Source organism: Drosophila biarmipes, chromosome 3L (genome assembly GCF_025231255.1).
Source record: "Drosophila biarmipes strain raj3 chromosome 3L, RU_DBia_V1.1, whole genome shotgun sequence".
Classification (NCBI taxonomy): domain Eukaryota; kingdom Metazoa; phylum Arthropoda; class Insecta; order Diptera; family Drosophilidae; genus Drosophila; species Drosophila biarmipes.
The window spans coordinates 24,189,842-24,217,620 of NC_066613.1; the positions used below are offsets into that span (position 1 = coordinate 24,189,842).

A 27,779-nucleotide genomic window follows, 5' to 3' on the forward strand; every position below is an offset into this window, starting at 1 on the left:
CAGACGGGTGCACAAAACCCAAAGAGGGAAAATGAATGAGAAAAATTATTTAAACCGATTGGGGTCTTTGTGGTTCTCAGAGCAGCCCAATATGTTGTGCGGTCAGGGGTTAAGAGAGATGAAAAGCTGCCCGTATTTCACCACACACTCGGCAGGAATTACCCTTTAAATTGGTTTATAATATGGGGCAAACTCTCTGGTAATGACACAAACTTTCCTGTCAACGTGGAAACACTATCTTTATAATGAGATTTATAAACATTTCAAAGAAGGTATCCTACAACTCACTCAATTAATTTATAAGAAATATTTTATCAAGCAACAAAAAGTATTTGATACAAACAACAGCTGGTTTAAACCCCTATAAAATCGTGTAGTTGTCTAACTATTTAAGCATCACATGGGCTAATGAAATCAGTATCTGAAAGTTCTCATCGCGCTGCTGACTCAGAGATGCTGGCAGCAGCTAGAGGTTACTTTTTCTCTTCCTCCGCTTGACATTCTCTGAGTCCTCCACGGCCAGCTTGAACTCCTTGACCACCTCGGGCAGATCCCCGTCCCCGTCCGCCTGGTCGACGGTCCATTTCTCCAGAGGCGGCGGCCTGTGGCACAGGATGAAGGGATTGATGATGGCCGCCACTCCGGCGGCGTTGTTGAGGTGCACGTGATGGGTGCCCTGCACCTCGTGCAGTTCGAAGTGCGGGTTGTTCTCCCTGAGTATGCCAATGACCTCGTCGCTCTGCTCATCTATGAAGTTGGACTCGGAGCCCTTGATCACGCAGTACGGCACATTCTTGATGGTCCTGGCCAGCTCGGCGGCAAAGGGCGGACTCGTATGGAACTCGGTGTAGTATTTGCAGCGGCCATCGCGAGAGAAGAAGTACTTGGCCGGGAACTTGGTGGATCGACTGATGTTGCGCTCCAGGATGTGGCGGCAGTTCTCCAGCTCCACCGAGTAATCGGAGCCCTTGTGCAGGACCTGCTCCAGCTCCGGGTAGGTGTAGGCCGGTGGCTCCTGCCTCTTGGCATTGGCGAACCGCTCGTCCTCCACCATATAGCCCTCGATGTTGGTGCGCAGGTAGTCGATCTGCGAGGCGGGCTTCCTATAGCGGGTCTTCACTATGTCTATGCTGACCAGCAGGTCGGTGCGGTGAGGATACAGGGAGGCGAAGATAAAGCACAGCATGGCGCTCATCGAGTGGGCCATCAGTGACACCTTCTGCCAGCCGTACTCCTCCATCACGCGCAGGATCACGCACAGGTAGTCCACGAAGTGATAGGCAATCCCCTCGGGCAGCTTCGAGGAGAACCCGTGGCCGGGCAGGTCGATGCACAGCACTCCCAGGTGCTTGGGCAGCAGGGGCAGCAGCTTGTCCCACGTGCCCAGGTTGTCCAGCCAGCCGTGCAGCGCCAGGATGGGTCGTACCTGCCGGTTGCCGTACCACCTGCCCACCACGTAGCCCCACGGCATGTCGATGCGCACGTCCATGGGCTCCTGGAATGCACGAAGAAAAAATATAAGTTCGAGGAACAAATTCAAAATACTTTGTAAAGCCATTTCTTTTAAAAAATAAACATATTTGATTAAGCTACATTTATTAAAAGTGTATACTTTTAAAAAATTATTTTAGAAATAAGAACATCATAATTAAGTATTAATGGGATTTTAGGTCAATAACTCCCTTATTAAAAATCCCCTTAAATATGTTTTGTTCTCATTAATTTATCACTAAATTTTAAACTCGCATTGGAAGGTTATTTCTTCCTGTGTAGAAAAACCAGAAAGAAAAACGCTGGCTATAAAGGGGGATGCCAAAGAGCGAGGGTTTGTCCTGCTTGTTAGCTGTTAATTGCCAGTGGGCAACTTGGTAGTTGCTTTCGGCCTGCTGTCGACCAGTTGGCTTAGCTGGGTTTTAGGGTTAGCGGTGGATGAGGATTCGCCCATGGCAAATGGCTTTTCCGAAAGTCCGTTTAGGATATAGAGTATACTAAAGAGTACATACTCTGCTAACGTAAATATTACATTTTTTAAAATTGTGAATACAAAAGAAGGTTTTTTAATCACACATTTTTCACCGAAGTACAGCCCATTATCACCAGGGGAGTGCATCTTCTATTCCTCATTGGAGACCCGTGTCATATGGCCATATCATTTATCTCCGCCGATGCGTACTGGTGCGTACTGGCCCATCCTCGGGCGATTTGATCAATTGGTTTGGTCGAAAAAGTTGAAGCGGTCGACAACCGGGCGAGTTTTGCGGACCGGGACCAGGTGTCAATTGATGGACAGGAGGCCCCGCAGTGCCACGAGCTGCCTGGGCGACAATTTATCATCTAGTTTTTCCCTTGTTTCGGCTCCAATCGATAAGCGATTGTGTATCCACTGCAATTGACTGATGCTGCACATGCAAACTCCGCAAAGTTCGAACAAATGGATTTTCGTAGTTTGCCACCGCAGGAGAAACTTTTTCTGCGCTCAGTTTAGCTCGGTTGATCAACTTGAAAATTAGCGCCAGGCACTTTCAAGTGTGACGATATTTTTTTAGGGGAGCGGGAAGGGGATGATACACAATGGAGAACTTTTACAACACCCTGCCGACAGTTTGATGAACTCCTAATGAGCTAGATAATCGGAGAATACCTAATTTCAGCCCATTAGGGTACAGAGAAAAAAACTACAGACCATGCACTTCCACACATTTTCAAAAATATTTATATGTGCAAGATCAAAATAAAAAAAAATTATATAAAAACACAGTACATCGAAGTATATTTTTATAAAATACAGTTCCAAAGTGAACAAAGGTTCTATAGGTTATATCAGTACTTAATATTTACCAGCCAAGATCAATATCTTTATGATATTAAGCAATTATCAGCACTTTTGTCGGTCACTTTAAGTGCTATTTTTTTGCTACCGTGAGCACTTGACCGAGACAACATTCCACCGGTAGCTGATGGCTCCGAGTAGACATTGACTTTGATTCCGCATTTACGGGAATCTTATCAGTTCGGAGAGTCCAAGGCGATAAGAATGCAATTCCGTTCAAAGGTAGAATAAATGAAAGCAATTGACTAACTGAAACGTGTTTGATCGGTGGATTCTCATGGAAATCCATGTATTTAACCCGATAACGGGCTCCAATTACTGTTTACGACACCCCACACAGTTCCAATCCATCGACTCCAAATAATTACCTGTTCATGGGGCTCAATGTGCCCATTTCCACCTTCAGATTTCGATGTCATTTTGCTGGGCTATCTGACCGTCGTAAATGACACAATCTCCCAACTAAATCCGACACACGCCGTGCCGGAAAGTATATACACAACGTGTGTTTGGGGAAACTTTTCTTTTCTATTTTTATATTATATTAACTAAATTAGTGGAATACTACAGAGGTCGCGCCGAAGAGAAGTGTCCGCCAGCGGGGCGTAAACAAAACTGAATGTTGTCTCGCCAAGAAGTCGATTAAATCCTAACCGCGACTGAACTTTAATCGGCGGGGTTTCCAAACCAAAATCGGGAGATGGTTCTGGGGTAAGAGAGTTGTCGGGTAGCTGATACAGAGACCTTATAGAGAGAGCTGAACTAAACCGATCGAGCGGGAGCTTTTTAGGGTTATGATTAGTCATTTTTGGTTGATAAACAGAGCAAGAGTAGGTGAGAGCGAAAAAGCTTTCCTATGTAACGATACCATCTGTTAATAAAAACGTAAGGTTCAAAGGTTAAAATGTTAAACAAGACAGAAAATATAGGAAATATACTAGTCTGCGAACGGAAGTTAAGTCTTTTATATTCAAAAATAAAAATAATAAATACCTATTAAGTCATCAATTTTCGCATATGTACCACCTCTGTATAAAAAAACAACCTTTCTAAGTGACACCCCAATTAAATCAAATTATTGCGTTCCAAACAAGCACGAAAAAAAGATTAAAATTACAATGCACATATCACGGCGACAACACGACATAATGTATTCACGCATACAAAATCGCATATTTACCCAGATAAACATAAATATTTCATTTTCCAAAAGTGACCATCAAATAATTGATGCGAACATGGCAAACCTCATGATGCCAAACCAGAAAATAAAATACACTTCAGAATATTGCTTTCTGATCAAAATCCAAGGAAAGGTAGAAAAAATTTTAAATTTCACATATTTTATTATTAATTTTTATGAGACTCGCAAAAAAAGAGCACTCGTATTTTGCAATAAAATGAACGCGAATTCGTTTTGTGTGCTCTTTATAGCAGTCTTTTTATGCAGCCTGCAATCGGTTCAAAAATTAATAAACGGCCAAATCAATAAATATTTATTTAGCTCTCGTGGGAAAAAGATAAAAACGCGTGGGTCAGCCCGTGTTTTGGTGGGGTTAACAGTCGGAACATATTCAAAAAACCATTGGCCAACAGTTTACACAATAAATGTGTTTAGTTTTTGCTAAATGAAAACCATTTGAAAAATCCTATTGCTGTCGCCTGGGGCTGTGGCTCAAATCATAAATCTTCATGGAGTGCAAATTGAATGTATTTCTGCGAGTGGCCAGCGACGGTTTCGCTGGCCCAACAGCTATAAATAACGAATTGAAATCATAAATCTGGTGTCGAAAAGTATGCAAAGCTTTTTTATTTCCAATGCAATTAAAACGGCAAAGGCCAGGATTCAGAATGTAGGATTCGGGATTAGAGAGGCCAAGACAGGAAACGCCCGGCTTTGGGTGGCATTTAATCAAATGCATCTGGTGCTGACCAGGTGGTGGAACCTCGAATCCTGTTAGCACCTTACCGACCCGGTCGCCATTTCGGTGCTCGCAGCGAAATCAAATTACGCTGCTTTGCAGCCCGGGTCAGAGTTCACCTGCCATTCCGCCCCCTTGTGCCACTAATGACATTCGAATGACATGGCCGGATGCAGCCGCCCAGTCAACCGAACTTGGCTAATGAGTCCAGTTCCCCTCCGGCGGCATTGCCTTCAATATGACCACATCTACATGTGGTATTCAAATTAAAAAGTACTATAGTGTACTTGAAAGGTTTAAAAAGAGCGTAGAACACTTTTAAAGGTCACTTAAGGTGTCTAAAAGTATGCAATATTATAATTCGGTATTTTGAAGTGCAGTGAATTCATTTAAAAACCTGGCTATCGCTTATCACAGCATGCTTTTAGACATATTTATAGTAATGTGAATTAAGTAATTTGTGCAAAACCCCCAAAAATTAAAAAAAAATTCATTGAGTTTTGAATTCATCTATTGGGGTGTAGAAGTATGCAGTGAAAAGATTAATTTTCTATTTGACTCCTAATATTTTGTTGCATAATTTTAGGTACTAAATTTAACCAAACTTATTTTTCTGATAAATGTTCCTAAATATTTATGATTTGTTCATAATGAACCTTAGCTATTTAAGCCAAAATAAGGTCGAAATTGACCGAGCGGAATGACAGCAGCAGCATTCGTTACAAAATCATTTGCACGCCTCGCTTGGCCGCAGATTTACACTTGGTATTTTCTGGATTTATGCCAAAGTAAAGGCTTTGACGCGCGGCCTGCCACGCCCCAGTATTCCTGCTAGGTGCAAAATGCAAAGTAATGGGCTTTGAATATGCCTGCCAAGGCGGGCCAGCAGAAGGGCAGCAGATTCCTGCCGAAGTTTGGGATACCCTTTAATTGGCTTACAAATTTACAAGCCATGAAAAGCTAATTTTAGTAACCTGTTAAACCTGCACTTCATACACAATTAGTGCCAATGTGTAATCCTACTAATTGGCTGTAAATAGGGAATATAAAGGTCGTTCACTGGCTGCCCATCTGCCATCCAGTTTTCACAGCTCCTGTTTTCTGTTTTCTGGTCTGGCCTTTTGTCTGGCACTCAAGTGAAAAGCTTTTGTCGGCGCATGGAAATTTGACGGAAATTGTTTGGTCTGATGGATGCAGATGCACCTCGTCCTCATCCCCGTCCTCCGACTCCCGATCCTGATGCTTATGCCAGGGTTGTTGCTGGGTACCTTGGGCTAATGGCCTCATTCCTGGCCAGCTACTCCTCCCCTTCTCCTTTTCCGACTGTGTCAATCCTTCAGCTAAGTAAGCAGACAGTTTTTAGCATTATGGTCAGTTGAAGGGCCATAAACTGGCCTGTTCAGCTGAGTGTTGTCTAACCGAATGAAAATGGCAATTTCAATAGAATTTAAACCCGATTCTGGCTGTCAAAAAGGAAGCGAGGATTACGCCAAGCGAAATAAATGCAAATCGCATTAGAATACATTTTGGCTGGCTGCTTACTTTCTGGCAGCGTGACTGCAACTGCAGAATAATGTCCTTAAAATGGCCAGCCAGGCGAGGCTCCTTGGGCGGCAAACTTTGGCGACAGGTAGCCCAGATAGGGAAGCAGAAATATACACAAACACTTTGCGAAAAAATCCTTTAAAAATAACCGTTGTGACTTACTAAAGGTTTGAATTTGCTAAGCTGTTAGAAAGTTGTAGTAAAAAGTTTCATATTTAAAAAACCCCATCATACCACCACTAAAGTCTTTACACTTTTATTTGTAATAAAAATATATGATTATATAATTTTATTAATAGTTATTTACTTTTTTAATCGCTTTAATAATTATAAGAATAAGTTATTCTAATTTTAAATTATTTAAATATTTTTTAGAGTGCAAAAACTCCGCGAATAGCATCATTAGGTTGAAGGAGCATGGACCTCGCCGTGAAGCCCCAACACAATCAAAAGCAAGTTGAACTTTTTAATGCATAATTTATTGTCGACTGACTTGGCCCCGGTTAACTGAGAAACAGCCGAAAGGGCGCAGGTTAAAGCCAGCCACACTTTTTGTTGATTTTACTGTGTATTTTGTATTTTTATGCGCAGCGCGAAAAATCAGTTAGAACAATGGTTGGTTGCCTGGGATGCAGATCTGTGGCGCATCATAAATATTTATGAAAGGTCTGGCCGGGCACGTACCACCGAAAGCACCTCATATTGTATAGGAAACACCGGCGAATGGTCCACAAATTTATTGGGCTCCTTGGCCAAAACTCATCTTTAATGCCAGCACATGCGGCTCATATAAATATTGAGCCGGAATATTTATTTTCAATTGATTGCTGGTATATTTTAGGGGGCAAGAAAATGAAATATACGCCCAAATGCGGATAAAATCAGGTATTCGTAAATTTATGTTCCTTAATTTTTTTCCTTAATAAAAACAAGCTTGCGTTCCTAGTATATTTGATTATAAAATACCATATTTTTATAGAACTTTTTACAAAACAAAGCAGTAATTTATGCTAAAGGCCAAGAAAGATAAAACAACACTTTATATTTTATATATACTCTATATTATTACTTGAATTTTTAAATGCTAGCACAACTAGTTTGAAACCTTCAACGATTTAATCGCCACAACTAGAGATAGTTTTGTTAAGCAATTTATTTCGCCATCTGTCTGCAACTGTCCAGCCATTTGGCTCTCCCTGCTGCCAAAACTTTTCAGATTTGTTTGCGTGCTTCGCCGGAGCTGGGTGAATTGCAAAGCCAAATCGCCCGATCCGAGTCACAACTATCAATTAAACTAATTAGCTTGATTTCCCAGCCGAGTTGCGCAACCGAGGGACACGCCCAAAACTTTCGCCTTGGCCCTCGACTTTCTTTTTTCGGTCTGCGGTTGCGAGGGAAAATTCAATCAGCGCGTGCAGAAAAACGCAATCAAATGATTAAGTCAACAAATGAAGGCAAATTGCTGGGGCCGCAGCTGGCCGGTGCCGGACTTTTGGGATGCACTGTGTGCGGAAAATCGAAGCTGAAGCTCGGAGAAGTAAAAAGTCGCCGTGGCGGCCAATGAGCTTGTTTCCACCGAGGTCTTCCTCAAAACTTTGGTCAACTTTTCCCCCGGGGATCCGTTTTTCCTCGCCTTTTTTGTGACAACATCGGGGGGCATTTTAAACAGGTGAAATAGCACAAAAAACTTTCGGTTTTCCTAATGAGAGTCGTACTTTTGGCTATTGATTAAATCGAGGCTGCTGTCGGCTTTTTCGCCCACCGCCCTTTCCCGCCGGCCAACATATTTTTGCCGTTTTTACGCCCCAGCCCACATTCAAATTCAATTGACTGGGCGTGGCACGTGCTGCACAGTGCATATATCTCTATCTATGTCTACGGGTGAATGTGTGGCCGCCTCCTTGGAGCACATTTATTCCCCTTTTTGGGTGCGATTGCCTGGCAGGAAATTTATTTATATTCAATTTGCGAATTTATGCCACTTTTTTTGCCGGGAAAGGCAGCGACAATGCCGGGGGAAATTCACTTTGCAGCAGATGCACATGGAGGATATGCACCAGGCGAAAATGTGACGGGGACTCGGTATCAGGGATTGGGTTTGAGGGAAAAAACTGATGGGCTTACGGCAGGATAAGTGAGTGGATATATTCTTAAGAGGACTGCCAAGAGATCTTGAGAAGAGGATTGTTGAAGAATGACATAAATAAGATTTATATATATTATGAGACTGATGTCTGAACTGCTTAACAACTCGTGCAAAAAAGTATTAAAAATTAAATTAAACAAGATGTCCTAATAAAATAATATTTTGTTTGTATTTTCAAACAAAAACTTATTGTAACCCCATAAGATCGATGTTTTCAGATAATTTTGAAGCAGTATATAACATCAATCCATAAACTAATATCCGATTTTTAGACACTTATAAACATTTCAAAACTGAGTGTTGGTACATTGAAATTAATTAAATTTAATTTAATAAACCTATTGAAAAGCAATAAGAATGCTGATATAAAAAATTATTAAAACATTATTAAGGATAAAAACAGTTATTAATTATATATTTTTTAGTTTATCGTAGATCTTCCTGGGAGAATTCCTGTACACCGTTTTTACAGATAACATTATGATTTGAAAGAGTAGCTCTTGCGGATTTGAGGACTCCATTTTCTCCCAGGGCCCAGGAGGACCTTAACAACTTGCTCAGACTTGCCGTTCTGTGGAAGGAACTTCATGCTGTATTTAGGGTCACTGATGCATTTACCACTGCTGATGGTCCGTCTGTACTCCTGCTGCCTGTCGATAAGGTCGATTCCGAGTGGGTACACTTCTGCAAAATCATAAACACATTTGGCCGCTGCTGTCGTTCTGGCTGATTACCTAATCTGAAGGACTAGCTCTGCCGTACTGAGTACCATTACCTGGTAGTTCCCAAAGGTACAGTCCGAACCCAAGAAAAACCAGCGGTACCTAGGCTTCGAGGTCTGCCTACCTATCCATCCTTGGAAAGGTACTTAGGTAGAGGTCGCCTAAAGACAGTATATATAGTCTCATCTGGCCGAGGATCCTTCATTCCGTCGATGTCCTTCCACAGCGATAGTCAGCCCCGAATCGTCGTCCGTTGAGAGCGTGAGTTCTTTGTGTCTGTGATAGTTCGACCCAGTGCCAAGTGCTCAGGATGTTATTCCTAGCGCCGCGCAAACATCTGTTTGCCACCAACCTGATCATCCTGCTGATGATCTACGTGATGCGAAAGTGCCTCCAGCTCTTCTGCATCATCGAGAAGCGCACCGGCCAGGAGGAGGAGCAGGTCCACCTGCCGGAGAGGGAGATCCTCCAGAGGCGCCGCGGCGGCTTCAAGATCATCCCGGATGCCATGCACCAGAGCATGCACGGCTTTGGCTATGGAGAGGGTCACTACCAGATCTTCGTGGAGAAGAAGGAGCGCAACCTGCCCACCAAATCGCGCCTCAACGCGGCCACAGCCGAAGTCAAGCTGAATCCCAATTAGTTGGTCTTTCGGGATTCCAAGAAAACATTGACATCCTAGGATGTCAAAGACAATGTGCCAATTGAGCCAGCAAAAAAGCTTAATCCCTGAGCCCCCAGGAATATCCCCATACATCCAAGTCTTCTTCAATAGTCTTTAAATAATACTTAAATCTACGCAAAACCATGTATTTTTTATAAACATCGAAGCGCAGTATTGGCCATTAATAAAAAATATAAAAAAATAGGTGTTAGTAGTTGAATGTCTTTAGGTGATTATAGCAAAAAAGGAAAGGGAAAGTTATAGTCCATCTAGAAAGAATACTTCGATTAGTTAAAGAATTAGAAGGCTTTCAAATTAATACCTTTTTCATGTAGGCTGTTTTGATAGATTGTTCCTTTTTTGTTGGTCATGACTATTTTGGGTGATCTGCAATTTTCCTGCGGTATAAGAACTCCACTTACTCGAGGGCAGCCCTTGAAAAATGATATATCCTGCGGAGGGGGCGGCTTCTCTGATCGCGTGGGTGTTGCAGCAACATTAAATGGCGCAAATTTATCACAAAGTAGCAGCAGGCACATGGGGCAACGGAAATCTGGGAAGGATTGGGCTGGCATCAGCAGGAAGATGGGTCCGGGTGCCAAGGCGGTGGCACAAACAATGTCTGGCAATATGCTGAAGTCATTTGCAAATACTCTTGACGAATAACGAAAATGGGGTAAATGGCCTACTTTCATTTGAAATGCAAATAGCAATGCTAATAATCAATAATTGCAGTAATTGGTTATTGTTAAATTATGACCAACGTATACATTAATTTATAAAAAAAAACCGTTTTAGTAAAAAAAATTAAATCAAGCCCCATTTATGGGTTATTAAACATTTAATTTTAGATTTTTTCTTCGTCTAATAAGAATTGTAGACTTTACATTATGATTTTACAGGTGCTCACATTTAAAACGTGCATTCGTTAATTGAATTTGTATCTTATTTTAGTTTACTATTTGCATTCCACTGTTAGTACAATGGTATTATTATTATTTCTACGGTTTTACCAGAGTCCCCAGATTCTAATCCGATTTCTTTGCCAGGGCATTTCCAGGTCGTCGTTCAGTGGGCCACCCACTTCCATTGTTCGGCATTGGCCAAGATAAGAAGGACGCCGAGGAGTTGGCAGGAGAAGGACTCGGCTTGAGCGCAGCAATTGTTAGCAAATCTATCATCATCATCTGGTTAAGCACGTGTCTGTAATGCGTGTGTGTGTCTGCCTGTCTCCTTCTGCTTTCCCATCCCCGTCTCTTTCTGCTTTCCTATAGCCGTCTCCTTCCACAGCTTATCCCCGTCTCTGTCTCCCGGCTAAGCTGTTGAAGAAGCAGAGACAATGCGTGAGCGTGCAACATTCTCAGCATTGCATTATAAATGAAGGGAAATTTTTAGCTGTAAGCTGCATCATCAGCCCTCGAGCTGCATATAAATTATCCCGCCAAATAAAGCATCCCGCCCTTCATAATAATCGTGATTGTTATTGCTGTAGCTCTAATTCCATAACTGTGCGGCTCTGGGCATTATCCATACGCCATGTGGTACCGCCCATACGCCCTGTGGAACGTGCTCCGCCGCTCGTCGGCAGCTGTTGATGTGTAAAATGAAATGTCAGTCGGATAAGCGCCCACAGGCGCACTGGCCATAATGAGGTGGCCGGGATCCGAAGAGGATAACCCACATGGATGCTGCCGGACTCCACCCACCCCTTAACCCTCTGCTTGCTCTAGTTTTTTCCACTTCTGCCCGCATAAAACGCTAAGCTCTCATGTAAATCATGTCGCTATTGTTACCCTCGCAGTTTTGTTCGCTGCCGGACTCATTATAATTAACAATTTATAAAGCGTTAATCCACACACACTTGCACCAAAACTCTGTTTGGCTCACCAACACCAGCTTGGCTTGTACGCACTGTGAGAAAATTATTCCTACCTATTACCTTTTCATTATTTTCACATAAAAATGTACAACTTAAAATCAATTCTAATTAAAGGAATTAATAATTTGATTAATAACTTTTTTGAACAGTTGCATATCTATGGGATATCGACATTAATTTTAATGAACCTCTCAATCAAATATTTTGTACATTTAATAGTTATTTTCTTAAAAACAGTAAAATGTACATATGATATTTTTAATAATCAGTTTTATTAACTAATTTAAACAAAGTCTAAAGTCTCTGGTAGCTCTCATAATTTAATAAATTTCTGTAAAAAATCATTAGGCATAAGAAAATATTTATTAAAGTATAATTTCCTTTACCAGAGTAGGCCCTGCTTTTTTCGAGTGCGCAATATCCATTGACGGTAATTTGCCAAGGCAGCCAAAAGAGCATGTTCAGCAACAGCTATAGCAAAATCCAGCCAAACAAACAAGTCAGGGGCGTGGGTAAAGGGGGATGAGTGTGAGTAAGCAGCTTTCATTGCTGGAATCCCTGTCCTCCGTCTCCATCCGAGATCCACATCCGCATCCCCTCCTGCCGCCTAACTGCTCCGCTGGCACGTCGCGCGCATTAAGAAGATGAGCTGCATTTTTCATGCATGTGAAGTTGAGATTGCAGCTGCTGCCACTTTCTCCGCCTTTCTCCGCGGCGCGCCTTGCTCATTTCATTTTTGGCTGGCTTTTAGCTGCTCCCCGGCATTGGCGTCGCCATCTCCCACTGGGGATTCATCCGCATCCGCATCCTTGCAGAGCTCCTTCGGCATCAGCCCCATCATCTCGCGCTCATCAGCGTCATTTGTATTAATTGCCCAAGCAGTTTGCTCTGCGCAATGATACCGAAAATGGGGGACTCTATTGTCGTCGTGCTTGCCGCATTTTCCTTCGTTTTCATTTGCCACTTTCCTTAATGTGTCCACATGGCTTTTTATTTGGGTTTTCAGAAATGTGCTCTACAGAGTTCATAAATTGAAAACGGAATGCTGGCTTTAAATAGGTTATGAAAATATCAGAAAATATCCTGTTTTGTAAAGCCCACGCATTGTTAATATGGTTTGAATGGGGGGCTTTTATATATCAAATTGTATACCGAAGCTAACAATTATTTTTTAGTAGAAGCAGCCTATGTGCTTTTCGCCCAACCATCCTTTAAAAGTCCTCTTCAACTGGCATTTTTTCCGCTGACTTCCCCAAACAAATTGCCAATTTAGCAGCCTGCCAGCAGTTTGACAGTCACTGGCTCAATGCTGGTTAAACCGCATCGACTTTTATGGACGCTCAATTAGTGGCTCAATCGAGGGAAAAACAGCGCGTTCGATTGAATTTTATTGGCTCTTTAATTGATGCCATGCATCGCACACTGGGATTGCGCATTTGCACATGGCCAGACAATAGTAACAACGGCTGTGGAAATTCCACCGAATTCCTGCACACACATTGCAAGGATAATTAGCAAACCAAACAGCGGATGGGGAAGTCGTGTAAATGATTTACAAAATGACAGCAATTGCCTTCCTTCCTTCCTTTTCCTTCCATTTCCATTTCACAATTGCTTGAGGCGCCAGCGGAAAAACAAAGGAAACCATTTCGAAACCATTCAGCTCCGAATGAGGCAATTAAGCGGCGCTAATGAAGCGACTGCCACAAAACTCGCATTGCATTTTAAATGCACAAATATCGAAACAACAAAAAAATGCCAACTGCAAATGGACAAATGCCAACAGGAAAAAAACAAGCGGAATAAACTTTAATCAAACTGCCAAACCAAGCGGGCAACAGCAAAAAAACCGGTAGCCACGGCATAATAAATAAATATTCGATTTTAAATCAACCAAAATGGAGCAAAACAATATGCAACACCGAAAAGTAAATTAAAACGAAATTCGATCAAATTACCAGGGCCAGTAAATACAATAAAAATATGTATATTTAAAGCGGTCTGGAATGTGTAATACACAGTGGTGATCAGAGCAATAAAGTATTTAAAATAATTAAATCAAACAACATATTTTTTTGTGTTGGAAATAAAATCCACATTTTCCGTACTTCCTTGAATTTTATTAAAGCCAAAAGCATCCCCTATTATTTTGAGCACAACTGTTTATATTTTAAGCGGCTTTCCAAGTCGATAAATGTGTGGCCACAAAAAGACACACACAAAAACCAAGCCCCAATGGTTGGGTCTCATAAATAAAGTAATTAAATTAAATAAGCCACAAAAAAGCATCAGTCAGTCGGCATGGTATGTCAATAAAGCCGAGAAGACATAAGGCCTGGCTTCCCAATTAAAAATTAAAAATCAATTAAGTTCCGCAAATGCTGGGGAGTGTTTTAAATAAGTTTCTTCACATTCCAGCAAATTTATTTTGGCCTTTGGCTTACTCAACTCAATTGTCGTCTTAGTGGCGCCAAAGTCCTGCCGCCATAAACACATGCATGGACAATGCGCATACGCCGTGTGGTCGAAAGTCGGTAGTTGGTTGCTTGTAGTCGGAGGCCAAACCAGAAATGTTTATTACAAGCCACTCAATAAAGTATCAAAGGCCTATAAATTTCACTACCGATAATGTGATCACATATAACCGCCGGACAGTGCACAGCAGAAGTATTCACCCACCACTTGTAGGCTGGTAGCTTGTGAGCCCGGTGGCTGCCAGCTTTCGGCTGGCACTGTCACGTCCGCTTGGCTTGGCAACTTTCAATTCGTTTCGACTCGACTCGTTTCGCTGCATGCAAATGGAAGGCAAGGCTAGGAATCGGAATATGGGAATATTCGTGGATTCGCTGTGACTGCGCTGACTTGACTGGCTCCTGTTGCCAAATGGGTCAAAGTGGCAGTCAGCCAGGCGGCCAAAGCGTTTGCCAAGCCCAATGCCATCACACACTTTCGCACATGTACTCAAGGTGCACTATAAAAATATTTTTAATATATTGAACTTCCTAATTTGTAATAGAAACTTCAAGTTTTAAGGTTTTATTAAGCTGTTTAAATGTATGCAGTGTATTTCATAGAAAATCCAGCATACTTTTGGGCACGCTTATTAGTGGTTTCAAAACACTTCTGCATTTTTATTGGTGTGTCCTAAATAACATGATATAACTTTTTCTCTATTTTTTTTATAATAAAAGAACAATACAGTTCTGGCATCTTAAGGTGCTGAAATGTATGCAGTAAAAATATACATTTTGATTAAGAAACATAGCATACTTATATGCCCCTTTAAAATTTGATTTTAAGCCGTAAGGCCTATTTGTGGCACCCAATGTTACCAACTTTGTTCCCAGTGTACAGCAGCAAAGTATGCAACACAAAAAGCTGGTAGAGAGCGAAATTGTGCGCGCTAAATTCGAAATCAAACACAAAAAATGCAAGTAAATAAGGGCTAGCTGTGTGTGTGCGACTGCGTGGAGCCAAAGGCAAATGGGAAGACGCCGGGTCAGGGGTCACGGGGCGGGAATCAAATGTTGCCTCAAAGAACCACACATATGGGCACACACCGAGGCGAACCGCTTGGCCAAACATTTGTCCAGTTTACCCGAGCCATTCCCCCGGCACAGCCGCTGATCCCTCTGGCATGTAGGCACGTACAAATCCGATTTGCACAATTCAAACAGCGTGAATTTCGGACGAAATGCATGCGAACTATTTGCTGATATTGCCCGCAGTCGTCACCGGCATCCATCTGCATCTGCAGCCTTATCCTCAACCTCAGCCGCATCATCATCACCAGCCGGCTGGCTGGCTGGCCCTGTTTATTCCTCTTTACGGCCGACATTCCCCGGGAATGTTTATATAATTTTAATTAATTTTCTGCGGCCAGCTTAAATCTTCATCGCTCCGAAGCAACGTAAACCGCAGACGCATTTCCCTTAAGCCTTCAACTTTGCTTCGTTTTAATTAAAAATGCATTTTAATGCGCTTTTCCTTTCACGCCGTTTCCCTGCACAAGTTCAAGGCGGAGGTTGCCTTTAACTATCCGCGGGAAAGCATGGAAAATCACCGAGGCAACTGTTGCACTTCTGATGGACGGGCGCAGAAATGGAATGCAATAAATCGCATAAAGCAGTGCTCAAAATATGCCAGCAATGGCATTAAATGTCGAATAAAAATTCAAAACAAAGCTGCTGCACACACAATGCGCAATCAAAATGAACGACAAATGCCTGGCACACATTGCAAATATTTTCCGGGCACAATATCCTCCTCTGGAGCCCCAAGTCCGGTCCTCCCCCCACAATCTGTGGCACATTCGAGTCGCCAAAAGCCACGTAGACGAAGATTGAATGCACTTTTTCCGCACACGCTTGGACAATCTCGCATGGGGCCCCCATCTCTGTTGCTCCTCTGCATATGATTAACCCGCACAACAAAGTTGAGATACCCCCGAGTACATTGTTGACAACTTGGCTGCTGCTGTCAGAGCCAGGGACTCTGGCCCAGGGAAAAAGCCAGGAAAATTTAAGGAGTGCAGTGCTTTATGAGGAACATTTTTAGTCAGCTTCACAGCCACTGAAATTAAGTTGCTTGCGAAAATACCAGGAACATGCAGGAACAGATTATGCAGGGCCAGTTTATGAGGCCACACTCGAAAAATCGACAATCTTTGCAGGAAAATTTCACTGGGAATTTTTAATATTCTGTCACAGAAATCACAGGGGTTTTGAAATTACTTTTTAGTGTAATTTTACTGTAACTAAAGGTATGCAAGGATATGTTTCAACTTTACGAATAAATTTGTTCCTTTATTGCATACTTTAAGACACCCAAAGTGGCATTTAAAAGAGATTTTAAAGCTCTAGCGATTTTTTATGGCACCCCTAAATAACATTCTTAATTTTACTAAATTTCTAATCCACTTTTCTATATCTTAAGTACTAAATCGTCTACCCTAAATTACATTTAAATAATATAGGGTGCCTAGAAAAAATTTCAAGTGCAGGGGCAAACAGTTTTGGAAAGTGTTTGAGTGCAACATTAGCTCTAGTTATTATCGCACAACTTTTATGTTCAGCCCCGGTCTGCCCTTCCGCCTGCAGGACCCAATAAACACATAGTTCCTGGGTCTGCCCGCGTCATAAATTGCGCATACGCCATGTGGCATGCTTCAGCAGACAGTGGAAAGATAGCCTTAACCCTCTGCATTTTTTACGCTGCAAGTAGTGCAGCTTGCGAAAAGTACCCTGAAATAAATAGGGGGCAAAGTGAGAGTTTGAGCGGTATAAAAAACTAGTGTGGCACTCGCGGCGTATACGTAATACGATTGGCCCTGCTAAGTAGGCAGTGATTTATGGTCATTTTGTCAAGGAACTTAGGGGATGATTTTTATGTATTTTTAAATATTTTAATTTGTAAAAACCGACCACAAGAATATCTAGCGGATTGCTGGAAGTATTCTAATTGCATTTCATATTTTATTATTTGCCTTTCTCCTTCGCCACATCAATTATACCGGCTCAAATGGGCAAAAAGTGTTTCAAATTTCTTTGGTTTCTGTAGTTAGCTCCACACTTATTCAATTGCCTCTAACTGACTCACTTAAAATGCTTTCCATCCGTAAATTCAGTTCAGTTATATATTTGTCAATTATGCTGTCACAATTCATTTTGTTTTTACAAAAGTTCATTCTGCCAAGAAAGGATAAACAGAATTGAACATAACACAATTGGGAAGTATTTATTCCGCAAGTTACTCCCTAAAATAAATATAATTGAAACAGATATTTTACAGAATAGAGGAAAACGTAAAACCAAGTTTTAATTACTAAAGCGATAGGAAACTAAAGCAATCGTTGAATCCCCAGACAAGTCGAGTCAATAAATATTGTAACCAAAGAGGAAACAAGTTGTGTTTGGAAGTGAGTTTTATGTTGCGTATAATTAGAGTAAGTTCGACCCCAGAGATTAGTTGGGGCTTGCTTATTGATCCGGGCCATGGGATGTGGATCCATTCTGGTTAATTTTCCCCCTCGATAAGGAGGGGGGCGTGGCAGCCGCAGAAGGTCGAAGTAATTGAGATTGTAATCGTTACTTATTGTGCGTATTGGTAAGCTGCCTTCCCCTTCCATTATGCTGGGTGTGAAACTTTTCCGGGCATTAAGTTATTAAGCTGTTTGGCCGTTGATGGTCAAGCTCTGTGTGGCCCCGACTTACATCGGCGTATTGAAATGTGCTGTAAGCAATTAATAACACCACTCCCGCCCATTTTGGCCAGCGTTCTGTGGGCCAGAGACCGAATCGATGGCATCCACATTCCCATCCATGCCATCGATGTGTGCAAGTAAGCGTTTTCAATGCCATGGCACGTAATAATCACAATGAATTGCACTTGAACAGACCAAACAGGCGACCCTGGGTGTGCGCCTGAAAGTATGCAGCATTCCACGGCATTAGGAATAGAGTTGGGCAAATGGCTATAGATATTTTGATAGAACATTTTAGATTTTCCTTAGCATTAGAAACAGAGGATGATTGTTTGTATATTTTTGGGTAGATTTTACATAGCTTCATGCTACTCTGCGTTCTTTCAAAATTTAAAAAAAAATATAAATAATAATATAAATAGTTCTTAAGAAGTATTTAAATTTCATATGATTAACTTTAAAACCAGCTATCTTATCTTTTATTTCTAGCTATTTTCAATGAGCTATTGCTAACACCACTGATAAGAAGTGGGTGGGGGCCTTTAAGAGGGCGTGGCTTAGCCCCTTTCGCCGTGGGCTGTGTCGTGAGGAACGTTTTTCAATATCAGACAAATAGACAACGAATTACATTGTAAGTAGCTCACGTGCCCTGGATTATGCGTGATATGCCTGGAAATTACTTCATTAGCAGCCGCAAATGGCGCTCTGCATTCTAAACAAGTGTGCAAAAAGCGGGGAAAACTAGGAAAGCGCAAAATAAAGGGGGAAAAGCCACACAGACGCGAGGATTGTCACTTTTTATGCAAAGCAGCAGGGCAAAAAATTCGCCAAACAGAGGTCACACAATACAAAAGCAAAACAATGCGAAAAAAAACTAGGAAGTGGAGGCGGTGTGAGTGGGCGTGGCACTTATATGGCATTTGAAATGCGCTTAATAATCAATATTTTGGGGTGATAATTGTGTGCGTGTTTCGGTTTCAGGCAGAACACGTTGTGGCAATCAGAAAATTGATAATCAGCTGAGGTTGAATTTCCATGTGTTTGCCGGAATCTTATGTGGAGACCTAGACATTAAACACTGTACAAGATTTATCAATTTAACAAGTGAATCAGGACACATGACACTGCCATTTCCAACTCAAACGGCCATCATTAATTTCAAATTTATGTTTTTTCTGCTCCGGCTGTGGCATTCCGGCTTCCATATAGTTTGTCAGCTGCAAAATTAAATCAAAAGGCAACCGGAATCATGTTTTCTCCTTTTATTTTTTGCAATTTTACCCGCTCAATTTACGATGCACAAAAAAAACGAGGAAAATTGCACACGGCCGGCAGCAAAAATATTGAAGATAATTTGCGGCTTTTGATTGTGCATTGGATTTGCGCAAATTAACTCAATTCATGGCCGCTCGCATGGCAATTTAATTAACTGAACAAAAACCGAATGAACCTTTAACAGGATCAGGCTTTAATTACTTTGCATGGCAAAGATTGTGGCTCAAGTTCAAGACAAAAGTTTGGGGAAACAAAAAAGAAAGAAGGCGGAGCAAACTTTTCCCCTCACGCACAAGAGTCATGTGGCAGGGGAATTAATAAGCTGGCTGCCATTTCGTATGCCACGAACACTGCAAATCTATGTAAATGCGCCGCATGTGGCGTATACTTAATGTGCCCGACATGCAATGTTTGGCACTAGAAGAAGCCCGGGAAGCCGAAGGAGCAGCTGCAAGAACATTTATAACATTGTGTTAATGCGACTTATGTGACAGACCAGTTAATTACTGCGTAGCGAACAACACACTGCTCGACTGCTCAACTGCTCGCACAATGCCACTGAATTTCCCCCTAATTTTCCGCTTACATTTTCCACTTTCCGCACCCGCTGAGCGCCCGAACTTGGAAATGCTTTTTAATGGCATCGCTGTGGATGTTTACTTTGGCAAATGTTTCACAGTGTGATGTGTTTGCCCAGCTCTTTCCTGTACCGAGATACATTCGGATATAATTAAATCGAGCACTTGAAGTGGGCTAAAAATATTTATGGAATGAACTTTACTTAACTTAAGTGCCGGCCAAGTATTTATCCTGACGAGGGTTGTTTACAGAATTTTAAGAAGCCTTTTTTGCAAAGAATTCCGAGAAACTCTAGCTTAATGAGTGGCCCCTGGGGTGTGCTGGCTATGCAATTATAATGGCCAGAAACTGATCTACTGCCTGAACCTTAACCTTAAGACCAGGCTTAGTCTCAGCCCCCGATAAATCATCGTTTTCAGGCTTTCTGGGAAGACACGGACTGCAAGAGATGGCAGACAGAGTAGCGAAACACTTGTAACAATGTAATTTAAAACGACAAAGCAGGGTCCCGATCCAAAGACATCCAGCCATAAGGGATGACAAAAGCTTTAAAGCATCAAACATAAAAAAAGAAAGGAAGAAAGGAGGTCTTAACAAGAACAACAAACAAATTCAGGCAAAAGGCCAAATCCTGCCGCCGGTCAACAGTCGCAGTCAGCAGGCAGCTGGGAGCTGGGAGCAGGCGATGGGAAATGGAAAATGGGGAAAGGAAAGCCCGGGACAGGACAGGAATTCCTGGGATAGACCTCGGCGCTACGGGCGCTAAACTTGAGCATAATCACATAATAAACATTTGCCATGCCTGCCCAAAAAAAGGGACAGCTGGAGGTTTTCATTAGAGCGGGAAAACAGCGGAAACGGAAACGCAAACCGAAACCGACATGATAATAAATATGTGGGGAGAAGTGTAAAAAAAAGGCGACAGGCAAATTCAAGATAAACAAAAGCGCGAACAGACAAATATGCATATGTGCACTGGCAAAATAATTGAGGATCAAATTTTAATCTGAATTAATTCAATTCTCCCCTATGTAATTTATCCAATCCTTTTGCAACAGTTTGAAATTACCCTAAAATATGCCTAAAAGTATATTTCTTTTTTCGTACTGCATACTTTTAGACACATTTTAAAATGGTTTTAGATAACCGTTTAAGTTGTAGTCAACAATTAAATAATTAATTAGATCTGTTCCTGGATTATATTAAATAAAGATGTTAATTAAAAAAAAAACAATTAAATAAAAAGGTGCCTAGTAGTGGGCTACAGATTTTGTTTTTGATATACATATTTATTTCACTGCATACTTTTGGGCACATTGTTAAATGACTTTGCTCCTTGATTTTCTCAGTGCATATTAGGAAAGGCAAGCACGCGTGTAAACAACCTCGGACTGAGATATACTTAATGCTCGAAATTATACGCGCCCGAATGGTAGGATTTCCAAGGCCAGACGCGCCTGTCAACCAGTCAGCCAGACATCCAGTCCGTCAGTTTGGGTTTCGCTCTATTTTCCAGGCATTTTCACTGATTTTTTCACGCTTAATTTCCCCGAATCCCCAGGCAGATTGTGGTTTTATGTGCGCTATTATTTTTAATTTCTTTCATATTTTCCGCATTGGTTTTTGTGGTTTAAGGACACGCGTGGGGAGGGTATGTCCTTTTTATGGCAAAAGTTTGTGATTGTTTTGGGAATTAAACTCTAGGCATTTAATTTGATTTAAAGCCTGCACAACTAGGCGTATGATGAATGTAGCCCACAAAGGCCCACGTAATTTCTCCATGCGAAAAAGTCAATAACTTGGCCGGCATAAATTGTGGAAAAGTTTCCTGACTTGCCCAGTCGTAAGTCAAAAGTTGTCTTATCCCGATGAAATATGGCTCACGTCCTGCTCATTTGACTAATTGCAGTTTTCCCCCAGGATCTCAGATCTCAGATATCCCGACTGAAGTCCTACTGCTTTGAAACGTTCCCTACTTTTCGGTGGCACTTAGTTGGCAATCGCTGTCCGGGAAATGCAATCTGGAGCCGTGTCAGGGAAACTGCCTCGTCGTTTTAGGCCAGCCCCCTCTGCTGTTGCCTGCAAATCTGCGAAACGTTGCCATGTTATCCTTGACTCGCCTTTTGCTGCCAAAAATCCTTTTCGTGCCAAAAAGGGCGTCGGAGGCAGCAGCAGCAGCAGCAGCTGGCTGGCTGGCAAAAACAAAAGTCGGGAAATTCGTTTATCGCGCCGCAAAATTGTTTTCGTTTTAGTATACACAGCACATAATATATATTTTAGTTAGTTTGCACTCTCTATTTCCCAGCCTCGTTTTTTGCCTGCCTTAAAGTGTTGTAGGCAAAGGAGCATAGGAGTTTGGAAAACCGATTTTTTTTTGCCCTGTCATTTTCCAAACATATTTAAACTTAATTTATTGTTGATTGAATGAGTTTTTCAATTTGCTTGGGAGCTATTGATTGGAAATTTGGGAAAATGTTCTTGGTATTGTAAAACGAATATTTTGTTTCTAAATTTTATAAGGAAATAATAAATTGTTTTTCACTTTGGGTAAAAATTATGATTTTATTTAAAGTAATATTTAAATAAGAAGTAGGTTTTTAAAGGTCTTTGAAAATTATATAGGCCTCTTAAACTTATAAATTAATCTTTTGTTAAAATTATGTAAAACTTTAAAACCCTGACTCGAACAAATCACCTCTCGTACTTCAATGATTTCGGAATACCTTTACTTTTATGGCACCTCTCAGCGAGAGTATAGGAAAATTGAGTTTGGCTTAAATTATGCCTGGTCTTTGCCGCCCCAGACCGAGTAAAGCGGAGGCTAAGGCCACGCCCATACGCCCCTCTTGGCGACTGCAGCCAACAGTTTCACTTTTGATGGGCCAAAAGCAGCAGCAGCAGCCAGAGGAGAACAGCAGCAACAGCAGCCAAAAGTCATTTTAGCCGCCTTCTTTGGTCCTCTCGCTCGCCTCTGTAATTTATGAGTTTGCGCCTCAAGTTGTGGGCCACACGTAACCGAAACATTCTTTTTGGTACCGGAGTACGTAGTCTGCAGAGCCGGGATCCCCAGTCAGTAGTCCGTAGTCCATAGTCCGTTGCCGGAATCGAAAACATGGAGACCAGCAGCCACTGCAGCAGCGGCTTATCGCCATTGTCTCGGCCAACCTTGGTGAGGTTGTTTTCCTTTTTCAGCAGCTCTGCCGTCTGGCAGTTTATGAAAAGTGCAGCGGCAAATGTTTGGCTTTTTCCCGTCCCGCCCCCCTCGGTGGGAAAAACCGGGGAAGAGCAGAGCCCACCTGCAGGAGGAGCAGGCACCCAGGAGTGCAATGTCCTTGTTTATGCGCTGACACTCGCTGCCTGTGCATCTGCAGCTCCTGTGGCGCTTGATTGAATTGTGTCCTTGTCGTGGCACGTCTACCGTCCTCATCCCCATCCTTCCTAAACAGCGGGATCCAGCAGCTGGAGCTCGACAAAGGTAGTGGTCCAAAGTTTAATTAACTTTTTAAGCTCAATTTCTAAACATGTTCTCGCGGCAAGCCTTATTTTTAAGCCGCAAGGGGTAATTTAATTTAATTGTTTGGGCCTAAACGAGGGGGTTCCTATAAGGGTTGGCATAATGATAAGTGTAAAAGAAATATTAAATTTAATTAGGGAATATTTTATATAGAAAGGGTTCCTATCAAGCATGGAAACGAAGACACATACTCAGTAGCCTTTTCCATACCACTCTTTAACGCATTCGTTTAGATATACAATTTATATTTAAACTAGTAGGTAATTTTATATCTAAAGAGTGATCTTATACAAAAGAAAACTTGTAATCTTCCACTTTTTTTTACCCCTTCCCAAGCACATTGATTATATATTTTCTTCCCCACAAACCAAAGTAAATAAAATCCCACAAACACAATACCCAATACCACTTGTATTCGATTTGTATAACAAACTCACGTTTTAACGCCTTTTCTCCCCCTCAGGGAATGATTAATCGTGAGTAAATATTCAACTTTATTAGGCAACTTTCTCGAGCTAACCCCAGCTTAACCCCATCACATTTGGGCAACCCTTAACCCAAACAATCCCCACTAAGCTGTCGTGTTTCCCCTGGCCCACTGTCAAGCGACTTTAAATGGCAGCAGCGCCTTTTGACAGCTGCAAGCCTCAGAGCTCCAGAGCGGTATTACAGCTGACAGCTGGCGTCTGATGCGGTTTATGTTAAAAGGCTCACCATTCAGCCAAACAACCAGCCAGCCCACACATGTGCGCACTCACACCGTGAATTTATGTTTATGTTAACAAAGTCGAGCCATTCAAGTGGCAAGCCAAAACAAGGCTAAAACCACACCAAAAGCCCCACACCTCTGCGCTCGGTAACCAGTAGCCACCTGCCCCCGGATGAGATGCAGTCATGTGCACAATGCCGAAAACATTGTAACCGAGCGCGAGTTTCAGAGATAACAGCGACAACTGGCGCTCCTTCTTGATGACGATGATGGCGGAACACTCAGAGAATGAGGTTCCTAAAACATGGCGGTATCTTTAATAATGCTAAAGTACTTCCAAAGACGCCTCTTAGCTTTGCCTTCCTAAGCAACTCCTTATTGAAAAACCCGAATTCTTCAGATCCATGCGATTATTACCTTAATTTTGTATCTCCCAAGAAAAGGAAATGAATTCAGTCGAATCTATATAGAACAATCCAAAAAGCTAGAAAAAAAGAAATATACTTCCGCGAATTGTTTAGATCCTAACATGATTTATGTCAGTTAATTTTAATGCTTAAAGGAAAGAACTCTACAACCAATATGAAACAAAATCTCAGCAGGGCTCATTCAGTTTTCGGAGGAGTCTCCTCAGCATTTGTCTTGGCCGGAGGCTCCTCCTCGGCTTCGAAACTGCCGACCAGGCTCTCGTGGGTTTTCCTCTTGGTAGCCACTGCCGCATAGTCCCCGAAAGTGAGATTGATGTCGTAGGGAGTGCGCCGGAAGATGTGCGGCGGGGTGTAGTTGTTCTGGATGGGCCAGAAGAGTCCATCCTCGTCGGGGGCGAAGGGCACCTGGCCGTAGATCTTGACGAACTCATCCAACTCGTAGTAGAATCGCGTGGAGGCCAAGACAAGCTCGATGCGCTGGATCTCAGGTAGGTGCTTGCGGTACAAGTCCACTGGCAAATGCTCGCTTAGGATGGAGCCCTTGGACTTGGACCTCTGCAGATCTTCCTCGAAATCGCTCTCCCGGAAGGACACCACATCCGGCTCTACTTGCTGGCCCTCGGAGATCATTCGGCAGATGGTCAGCAACTTGTCCTTGATGATCAGGTGCTGCTTTCCCATGAGATACTCATCCGTGGGCGTGGAGGTGGGAAACTTATCGTTCAGAAAGACCGAGGGAATCCGGCGGAAGATGAGATCCTTGGTGTACAGCTCCTGGATGTGATCCTCGATGTGGAAGACGCGGTTCGTCTGCCAGAAGGTCTCGGAGCAGCTGGCCAGACCCCTCGTGAAGCACCCTATCATGTCCTCGGAGGCCTCCAGCATGAGCATGCTGTACTCGCCCATGTGGAGGTACAATCCGCATATGGGATCCGGGGTGATGGCCACCGCCTTGCACTGCTTGTGCAGCTCCTGCAGCTGCTCGCTGAAGATGGCATAGAAGTCCTTGGGCTGGCCAGGCTCCTGGGAGTCTGGTTCCAGCTCCTCCTCCTCGAGTGACTCATCCTCCCCGTGATCGTCCTCGCTGAAACGGAACGTGTGGGTGATCACTTCGTGGTCGTGTGCCGCTGCCTCCTGAGCAGCTTCCTCCGGCGCAGGGTTGCGCGTTGCATCCGTCGCCGTAGTAGTGGGCGAGTCATCCTCCTCGTTGTTCACGACTGCTTCCTCTGCGATGTGTAAGGCATCCCCCTCAACTGGTTCGGGCTCCGCCTGCTCCACCGGAACCTGAACCTCGGCGGGCACCTCCTCCTCGGATTCCACGGGCGTCAGGTGGCAGTTCTTGGCCAGGATGAAAATGCGCTGATAGAACACCGAGGTGTCCATGTCCGCCAGCTCCATGTCCACGTACTCCACCAAGGACTTGCGCACCTGGAAAGTGATAGGTCTCTTCAAATTGAAGATGGTGTGCCTGGTCATCCGAGTTGCCCGCGATTGCCTCTGGCGGGCAGCCAAGGAGGCCTGCCGGGGATTGATTCGGTGAACGGACATTCTGGCAAGGACTTGATTGACTACTCCGCTCGGGGGTCGGGACCTAACTCCCAGGGTCACCTGGGTTTGCCAGGAGTATCGATAAAGCTGTTGCGAGCCCCCTTGTTTCGGGGAATTTTGATGTTGTCTAGCAACTAAGCGGTTGCTTAGATTGTCGTTGCTTCGAAGTCAATAGGAAGAATCAATAAACAAGGCTAATAAAATTGTCTAAAATAATAAAATATTTGTCGAGCAATTGACTTCAGGTAGTCTTGAATAGGGCACAGTTATGATATGGTCACCCCGATTCTTGTCTTATAACAAAGCTTTAGATATATGAATAATAAACTGTTTTACTAGGGTTTTATAATTAACTCCAACTTTCATTATTTTTTAAAAACTTGTTGAACTTTGTTCAGTTGATTAGGCAAAAATTATAATTGGTGACCCCTATCTTTGGTTTTTACAAATCACGACTTGCCAAAAAATTCCTTAAATAAAATACAAAGATTTAATTACATATCTTTAAGCATTTTTCTCAGTGCCAGCCCATACAAAAGACACCTTGGCTGGTACGTGTACAGTGTTATTATCCAACCAATGTACAAGTACTTGGGTCGCTGCCTCAATTATTATTATCATTGGTTTGAAATCTAAGGCTCTCTTCGTCCCCCATTTGGCGCGCCTTTGTTTTTGCTCGGCTTTAGTTTGGCTTGGCTTTTGCTTTTCAGCGACTTAATTTATTCATGGCGCATTTATGAGCATAGTGATTTCAGCCAGCACCTACTCTTGCCACCCCCAGAAGCCCACCCGGCCACATCCGACATCCAACATCCAGCAGCCAGCATCCAGCAGCCTCGACAAGGACGTGAGGGGAAAACTTCTTCATCAGGAGCCAAGCTCGTCCTTCGAGCTTCCCTGCTCTCTTTGAACAATTTGAAACACTTGGGCATACAATATGTTGAAATGATAATGAGGCGAAATTGTTTTTTGACTCGCTCCCCAGGTGTTTCTGTTCCAGCTTCTGCTTCTGCCTCCATTCACCTGGCTTCAAAGGATGATTATCCTTATCCGCCAGGATTCGCTCGAGTGGCCTCGACCGTTTTGGCCATTTAGTTTATTGACGCAAAAGTTGCGTAGCAATTTGCAGCAATGTTTTAATAACCAAGTGGCTCCATTTGCTTCAGCTAATAGGATAGGGTTTCATTTTTGTTAAGAAGTTGGGTTATTTGTTTTAAAATTCACTGGGTACTAACTGCAAAAATAGTTTGGTGAGTAGCAAATTTGTATTTAAAACTTATGAGTTTAGGATACTTAACTAAACTGACAAATTAAATATTTAAAAACCTATATAATATAATTTCTCTAGCAATATAAGTAATACGTAGCAAAGCTTTAATATGTTTTCCCGTCAGTTGTAAAGATAATATTATCTTTTATACCTGACCTACAAATGGTTAGAAAATTATATTTTCCTTTTAGGTCAAGTGACCTTTGCTCAACGTTGACACTGTGCTTTATTAGTTTAAGCTTCGCCTCGGGCTTTCACTTTTTCAGCTCCCCAGTTTCACTTTCGTTGCCATGCAAATGGGCCGCTGCCAGTGGTATCCTCGATTTGACTCCGAGATGTCGACATGCCACGCCCATTTGTCGCAGTCTCCGGCAGCGTTGATTGCATCGAAGTTCTTAGTCAATATTTGCCGATTTCAATGAAATGAGAATTTGACATGCAGGCAAACACGGCTGACGATGGCTGCCAGTCCATGGCATCCAATGGCAGTGCTGTGCCTGTGGAAAGTATCTGCTGGCGGGAGAAGATACAGATGCACTGGCTACA

General features: G+C 42.6%; 3 protein-coding genes and 1 long non-coding RNA gene across 6 annotated transcripts; 2 read left to right on the forward strand and 2 right to left on the reverse strand.

The window, feature by feature from the left end:
* Positions 1-220: 220 nt before the first annotated feature.
* On the reverse strand, positions 221-3,475 carry LOC108035632 (probable serine hydrolase). Of its 3 annotated transcripts, none has more exons than XM_017111331.3 (2): positions 3,199-3,475; positions 221-1,495 (listed from the first exon to the last, which is right to left on the reverse strand). In XM_017111331.3, exons 1-2 carry the CDS (start codon positions 3,247-3,249, stop codon positions 467-469), a joined length of 1,080 nt encoding a protein of 359 aa, XP_016966820.1. In that variant the 5' UTR covers positions 3,250-3,475; the 3' UTR covers positions 221-466. The 3 variants fall into 3 exon arrangements, with proteins under 3 accessions (XP_016966820.1, XP_016966821.1, XP_043951006.1); XM_017111332.3 differs by lacking the exon at positions 3,199-3,475 and adding an exon at positions 2,839-3,177; XM_044095071.2 differs by lacking the exon at positions 3,199-3,475 and adding an exon at positions 2,347-2,422 and having other exon boundaries at positions 221-1,497.
* Positions 3,476-9,370: 5,895 nt separating this feature from the next.
* Positions 9,371-10,033, forward strand: LOC108034686 (uncharacterized). The gene has a single exon (XM_017109626.3). It carries the CDS (start codon positions 9,476-9,478, stop codon positions 9,806-9,808), a length of 333 nt encoding a protein of 110 aa, XP_016965115.1. The 5' UTR covers positions 9,371-9,475; the 3' UTR covers positions 9,809-10,033.
* Positions 10,034-17,321: 7,288 nt separating this feature from the next.
* On the forward strand, positions 17,322-17,612 carry LOC108034764 (uncharacterized). The gene is made up of 2 exons (XR_001768732.1): positions 17,322-17,440; positions 17,499-17,612. It is a non-coding gene; the product is annotated as an uncharacterized LOC108034764 (long non-coding RNA).
* Positions 17,613-24,498: 6,886 nt separating this feature from the next.
* On the reverse strand, positions 24,499-26,121 carry LOC108034559 (uncharacterized). The gene has a single exon (XM_017109488.2). It carries the CDS (start codon positions 25,961-25,963, stop codon positions 24,593-24,595), a length of 1,371 nt encoding a protein of 456 aa, XP_016964977.1. The 5' UTR covers positions 25,964-26,121; the 3' UTR covers positions 24,499-24,592.
* Between the last annotated feature and the right edge of the window lie 1,658 nt (positions 26,122-27,779).